This window comes from Pocillopora damicornis, chromosome 4 (genome assembly GCF_964200805.1).
Source record: "Pocillopora damicornis chromosome 4, jaPocDami1.2, whole genome shotgun sequence".
Taxonomy (NCBI): domain Eukaryota; kingdom Metazoa; phylum Cnidaria; class Anthozoa; order Scleractinia; family Pocilloporidae; genus Pocillopora; species Pocillopora damicornis.
The window spans coordinates 12758687-12765662 of NC_142673.1; the positions used below are offsets into that span (position 1 = coordinate 12758687).

The following is a 6976-nucleotide window of genomic DNA, read 5'->3' on the forward strand; positions in this document are numbered from 1 at the left end:
GTACTCTAGGTGAGGATTCTCCCACTCTAATTATAACAGCTTCATTCTACACCTGCAGTCATGAAGACAGGTACTACAATATCTCCTCCCAAAATTCATTTATATCCTCCAGTAACATCATCTAGATTCTTGATGCTACAGCAGGTAACAAATTCATTTAGCATGCAACTTATGAAGGTTACAATGTTTATCTACAAGAATCTCCCACAATTATAACTCACAAAATCTCAGGAAGGTTAAGTTTATTGCCTAGAAATATTGATAAACAATTAGGCAATGGACTATTATGCCAAGATAGAAAGACCCAAATGCGGTTGTTACACAGAATGTGACAACTGTATTCATGTACTTTCATCCAATCACACCAATTAACCAATGAGAGTGCCAAATATTCTATAATTTTATATGAAAGGTTTAACAACACATGTAAATGAGATCATGGCTGGAAACTGTCTAAACTGTTTGTCTCCAGAGAGGTAACGATTTCCTCACAAAGTTCAGTGCCTAATCTCTAAATACATTATTAGTAAGTAAAAATCTGAAGACCCTTGAAACTTCATTCAAATAATTAGGAGGCAATCAACAGATCAGTTTGGAACTGTTTTTATTTCTAAGCAAATGTATGTATGCACAACTTGAGGATACACTAGAATTGACAGGTAACAAAAAGTTTTGAAGTAAATTGAGGTATAAGGAAATATTTGTGAGTGAGGAACAGTCAAAGCTTTGATAAAATTAGCACTTACAATAATAAACAAAGGCGGGTCTACAGCCCAGGTTAACACAGTACTAGTGACTCACTCCAATACGACGATTTACTCTCTCCTTTAGCTGTCTCACTTCCTCTTATGGGTAGTTACAAAAGTTGGGCAAAATGCAAGCAAAAGTAGAATGTAGGGTAAAAGATCTTTGAGATATAACAACACATCTTCTTTACAAGGTGAAAAGTCAGATCTCTCTTGAAAATTTTAGACTGATGTTGGTGGTTCATGGACAAAAAAAAACCAATTGAGTCAAAGATATTCTTTTCAGTGCTGTACTTTGTGCTGTGGTAAGCCAACAAGCACTCACTCATATAATATATATCAAAGGAAACTTATGTAACACTGAAGATTGAAAAAAAGGTTACACTGAGACAGTGTGTTCTACATGGCTTCTGTAAATACAAAGTTCAGCATCAACGGTCAGGAAAAACTATCAGTGAAAAGTTATCCACAGAAGTTTTCTCAATTTTATTAAAGAAAATATCTTGGTACAGTAGGTTGGAATTCTGCCATTTCTATTTGGGGTAGTAGTGAGTGTTTATTTCCCAAACAGCAGTTGGTAATCTAGACTATAATTTGACTGAGAGCAACCTTATAAGAAGCATATCAAATCAATGGGTTTCTTACAATGTTAATACAGTCACAAAATATGACAATGAATACATTCTACCTGGTTTCCTCTAATGCACAACTGGGCAAGTAAGAGGGGGTATAGAATGAAAACTCAGCAAAACAGTGGCATTCAAAGTAAACTTGTTCACATCATAAAAACAAAATTTCAATGAATTATTTCCAAATCTTACCATATTGATTTAAAACAACATTCTCCCCTAGATGAGGATTCTCCCACCCTAATAGCCACTTCATTCTACAACTGCACTTCTAAAGACAGGTTTATGACTGCAATATCCCCTCCTAAAAATTCATTTGATCCTTTGGTAACTACATCTAGATTGTTGAAGCTAATGCAGGTAACAAATTTATTTACCATGCAATTTATTTAAGTTACATACAAAAATCTGCAATAATTCTGACTAAAAATCTCAAAGTTAGGTTTATTGCATTTACTTTGGATTTAAACAATTTTGTTAACTAATATTTTGACTTCAGTTAATGATCTAACTGAGTTTAACTGTTCTCATTTTTAAAAATAGATTATTAAAGTTCACAGCTTAATTAACAAATCACTTTGACATTTTAGACCACTGACTTTCTCAGTTTGCAATTTTAAGCTGTCACCAAATTTTAATCTTGATGAAAGTCATCTAAACAGCTTCCCAACCTGCATGTTCAATGACACATGCAAATAAGATCATAGCTGGAAATTGATACAGCTGTTTGTCTCAAGAGAGGTAACAACTTACTCCCAAAGTTCACTGCCTCACCTCCTAATATATTCTTTGTAAGCCATAATCTAAAGGTTCTTTGAAACTTCATTCAAATAATTAAGAGGCAATCACACAGGTCAGTTTGGAACTGTTTTTATTTCAAAGGAAATGCCATTTGAGGCATGTAAATGTTTGTTTATAAACAATTTTGGGATACAAAAAGTCATGAATTTAATTGAAGTATGCTATTGCATTTGTGAGTGAAAGACAGTCAATGCATTATCAAAATTGGCACTTATAATAAAAAACTAGACAGAGGTGGAGCCACAGCCTAGGTCAATACAGCATTAATGACTCACTCCAATTGGACAATTTATTCTCTCCTTTAGCTGTCTCACTTCCTCTTATGGATAGTAACTTGAGTTAGGAAAAATGCAGGTCAAAAAATTGGTAGAATTTAGGGTGAAAGAGCTTTGAAAAATAAAACATCTCCTTTACAAGGTTTTAGTTGAATAAGCTAAAACAATGAGATATAATTGATGATAAATTTTTCAAGTTATTTGTTTTTTCACAACTAGTTTTTTAAAGGAATTGCACTGGAGAGAGAGGGAGAAAAGAAGACAATTTAGAACCTGCTTTACTGCCATCTAGAGATATATTTCCTGATATGATAAGTTTAGGTCCCTTTATTTCATTTCAACGATTTTACATGTAGTTTAGGGGTCCACCAACCTGTTTTAGCATAAGACTGTTAGAGGAAAGATTTGTTAGAGCAAAGAGCTCCTTGGCAATTTATACATTTTAATACATTTTTTCTACCTTTTCCACACATCTTGTTAACTAACTGAGTATTCTTCCTTTTAAGTACCATTTGCAGAGAACTATAGACATGCTTAAATTATGATAATTTAGTTTTATAAATAATGATTGTGCATGGAAAATGTAGATATAAACATGCAGCTGGCACTGGTAAGCACTAACAACTAGTTTGAGAACTGGAACTCACCCTGCCAAAATCCTTGCCCTAAGCAATTGAATAAAAGAGCTTTAAGTAAATATTTTACCACATTACTGTACAATTACATAACAAAAAATAGTTTCTCTTCAGTGAACTACTTAACACAGAGTTAACCATTAATTCCATATCAAATTACAATAGCCACAGCATCAAATGAACAAGAAAGAGTACATCTTATCAGGAAAAATAGTGCAAGTGTTTAAACTTTGAAAGCAAGTAAGTACTTATGTTACACTACTTCATAAAATTAAGTCAAGCATTATTACCTCAGGAGATTAATACACCATGATCATTTATGCTAACTACAAGTGTAGCTTTTAGTTTAACTAATGATGAAGTCTTGAGCACTCTCCAAACCAGAAGATTACTGATCCATTACAAGGTTAAACTCTCCACTTCTTGCACGAGTGTGATAGTCTGCTGCAGCATAGAGTGAGAATGGAGTTATTATATCTCTGAATACAATAATAGGGCACACATGTATGACATAGTTGAACAAATCACTATTATTTACAAAAAATTGAAAAATATTTAAGTCAAATTAAGGACAAGAACATCATGCAAAGACAGTAACTTAGTTATCAGGCAAAGTTAATGGATTAGAAAATTTTTAAACTCAGAAACAAGATTATTAATCTAGTTACTGATTAGATTTAGAGGTTAAGAGGGAATAAATAAACAAATTGACACAACATTTAAGTGAAATCTTTTAAATGTACAAGTCAACACAATTATGCATAATGTAACCAAGAAATTTTGAATAACCTCAAAACAAGCCAGACCAATTTAGGTCCTCACAAATACTCTATGTTCACACTCTCTCTACATTTACACTGTATACACAATTCAGTCTGGCCCCCTTGTGAAAGAGACACTTAAATAGCCTCATGCAAGGGGTAAACAAACTGTGTTTATCAAAAAGAAACATACTTTCTTCAGGAAAATTTGGATCCAAAGTGATTCAGATCAAGACACATTAAAGAACATTAAGAGACCAATGAATCCTCTCATAGAGATGACTTATCAGTTCCTTTCCTAAATCACATCTCAGTAATATTGAATCAGTTAGCATAATCTGAATTTAATGCTGAGCATCTTGATCCCCATAGATAAAAGAAGGTTACAAAAAAAGAAATGGAAAAGAAATAAATTTCACTAGACTTTCTGATAGAGAGTAGCACCTTGCTACAATACTACCACAAGTTCATACAGTTAAAATCATGGTATTGACCAACTGTTAATTTTTTAACAATCTTACAGCTTCAAACTGTCAAATGTTACCGACCCGTAAACCAGCTGCTAGCAAAGGTTTAAATACTATTATTAGTGTCACCTAAATTCCAACCAAAACAGTGTAAAACATTGTAATTTGTGACCAAATCTTCTTTTACTAGTCACTATGATTTTGTTGATTGTTTTATATACATGTATTAGAGCAAATGTAAAAGACTGGAAACTTCTAGATTGTTCAAAAATTCTTCTATCATTTATTTAGGATTCTAGCCATATGAAACTACACTGGGTTCATAGCAAGCCTTTACAGATAAATACTCAAAAAGAAGAAGCAGAGGTATTAAAATAACAGTACAAAAACGGTTTGAAAAGTTACACTCTGGCAAACAGTTACTACGAAGCTACTAAAAATGGACCCATTTGAATACAAGGATCACAGATTATAAAACCAATTTGGTCAAACTCATGTTGCAGCTAAACAACTACCAGAAATGGAATGATGTGAAACGATTAAGTGTTGCTGATGTGAAACAAACCTGGCTGTAAACAATGTTTACATGAAATAATTTAAAACTACCACAAAATTTCTTTCAGTCATTTCACCTGTAGTTGTCTAGACATTTTAAGAGTTCCTGTCTGTATTACAAGAAGCATATTACTTAGCCATGAAAAGGTTATATGCTTCTAATGTTGCATTGGGCTGTGTGTCAATGTGTGCTTTCCACATGTTGTAAACTGATTTAACTGGAACAACATACCAATTTTACTGTCAATTCATCAACTGTAATTTCAGCTGAATTTGTCACTTATGATACTTTCCCTCCAAAATCACATCTTGGTGAAAAAATCTAATTAGAAGAGCAGTCAATTGGGGGTTATTTGATGTCCTGTATGAATATTATCAGCTTTCTTAATAACTTTACCAAAACAATACTGTATATAACAAAAAAATTCCTAGAAGTACAATGTACTAGGGTTTTCAGAAACAGATCAGTCTCCAGTTACCCCTATCCCCATGAAAAATTACTCTCCCAGCTACGATAAAGATTGGAACTTCACTTCACTGATAATATGACTGAATGGTCCACTTACATGTATACAAAACGCCGTACGTACAGTTGTGAGCTCAAACTTCCCCCATGCGTTTACTGCGTAATGATTGCAAAATAAGACGAGCAGTATACAACTTCACCGTTATCATTAACAGTGCTTTCAACGTCAAGGAGAAAGTAAATGATTTGTCGCAAATTTCATGTTCAAAAGAATCATTCGACCTTAATTTACTTTCTATTTTGTGTGCTCGGATTTGCTCTTGAAAAATTTATTCAAAATAGACATTTATAATACAGTTAAGAGTTTACACAGCTATAAAAATCGCTAGTTTGGCCTGTTAACTTGATTTTAAATCCACAATTCGCGAATATTACACGATAAATTAAAGAATTTTTCTACAATCTTTACCAAAATATAATTCTAAGATTCAGAAACAAACTACTGCTCCGATCCAAAAAGCGGATGTCAAGAAGTGCAAAATTATCAGTTGTTCAGTTTGCAGCTTAAAACTACCGTGTTACCGCCACTGGCGGCTGCTCTTGGCCTTCCACCAACTTACTAGGCACAGACGTTTTCCTGTGTGGGATGTTATCGGGTGTGGGGATGGCTTTTCCGACTCCAACGGGCAATTTTCCCCTGTTACCAATGGCCGCTGCGGCGGGACCTACTTTTTTCTCGCTCTTCGCCATGGCGTAATCGCCAGAATCAAAATATTTCACCTGTACGAGAAAGATACCGCGTTTCAGAAAACGATAGACATTCGACAAGTCTATGAAGAGTGAAAGGAGTTTTAAAAGTGCTGTAAAAATCATACCCCTCTCTGCATTCTCTTTTTCAAAATATCAGTGGCAACTGGTTTCTTCCCCGGAAACTTGAGCGCCAGTTTCTGCTCTTCGGTGAGCTAAAAGACAGAAAATGGTGAGGGAAAAAGAAACACATGACTAAACTATAGGTAGGAGCGAATGTTACCTCACTCGGCTTTTCTTCAGGGGCTGTTTCTTCACTCATCTTCCACAACGCTCTCTAACTAAAATGGCGGACTTCAACTGCAATCCACCGAGCTTTCCAAATTTGGAAGAAGGTTCTTTACTTACATACCCCTGTCTGGAGAAAGATTTGAGAAATTGTCCGGGGTGGGGTTGGGGTGAGATGACTAAAAAATTTAAACATAGGCATGCGTAGCATGCAAGAGTTATCTTTTTTAGACGGGTGGGTTAAGATGGGGCACTTTGTGTACCTCATGTTTTCACTTTTGTATCAGAAAAAGATCATTATTTTAAAACGGACGGAAATATCGCATTACTTCACCTTAAGAGAAAGAAAAAAACCTAAATTATCTGAACTAACACGGGTATTTTGTGGTCTATTGTCTAAATACTTCTAAGCAAAAATAAAATGCATCGGTGCCACACTTACTGTTGTCTCCTTCGAAGCAGTTGTTTGTCTCGTCACACAATTCCATCTATTCCCCGTTGCAGAGAGAGCGCGTTGCGTGATGAGACCAAATAACGGTTGCGAAAGAGACTACGCTTACTACTGCCGTTCCTTATATTATTCGTCTACAGTTAGTTGCCTGAAAA

General features: G+C 34.6%; 1 protein-coding gene across 2 annotated transcripts; it reads right to left on the bottom strand.

The window, feature by feature from the left end:
- Positions 1 to 2758: 2758 nt before the first annotated feature.
- LOC113672912 (cAMP-regulated phosphoprotein 19) lies at positions 2759 to 6480 on the bottom strand. Of its 2 annotated transcripts, none has more exons than XM_089204941.1 (4): positions 6366 to 6480; positions 6211 to 6297; positions 5956 to 6115; positions 2759 to 3527 (listed from the first exon to the last, which is right to left on the bottom strand). In XM_089204941.1, the coding sequence occupies exons 1-4, from the start codon at positions 6402 to 6404 to the stop codon at positions 3475 to 3477; spliced, it is 339 nt and encodes a 112-aa protein (XP_089061067.1). In that variant the 5' UTR covers positions 6405 to 6480; the 3' UTR covers positions 2759 to 3474. The 2 variants fall into 2 exon arrangements, with proteins under 2 accessions (XP_089061067.1, XP_089061066.1); XM_089204940.1 differs by having other exon boundaries at positions 2759 to 3530.
- Between the last annotated feature and the right edge of the window lie 496 nt (positions 6481 to 6976).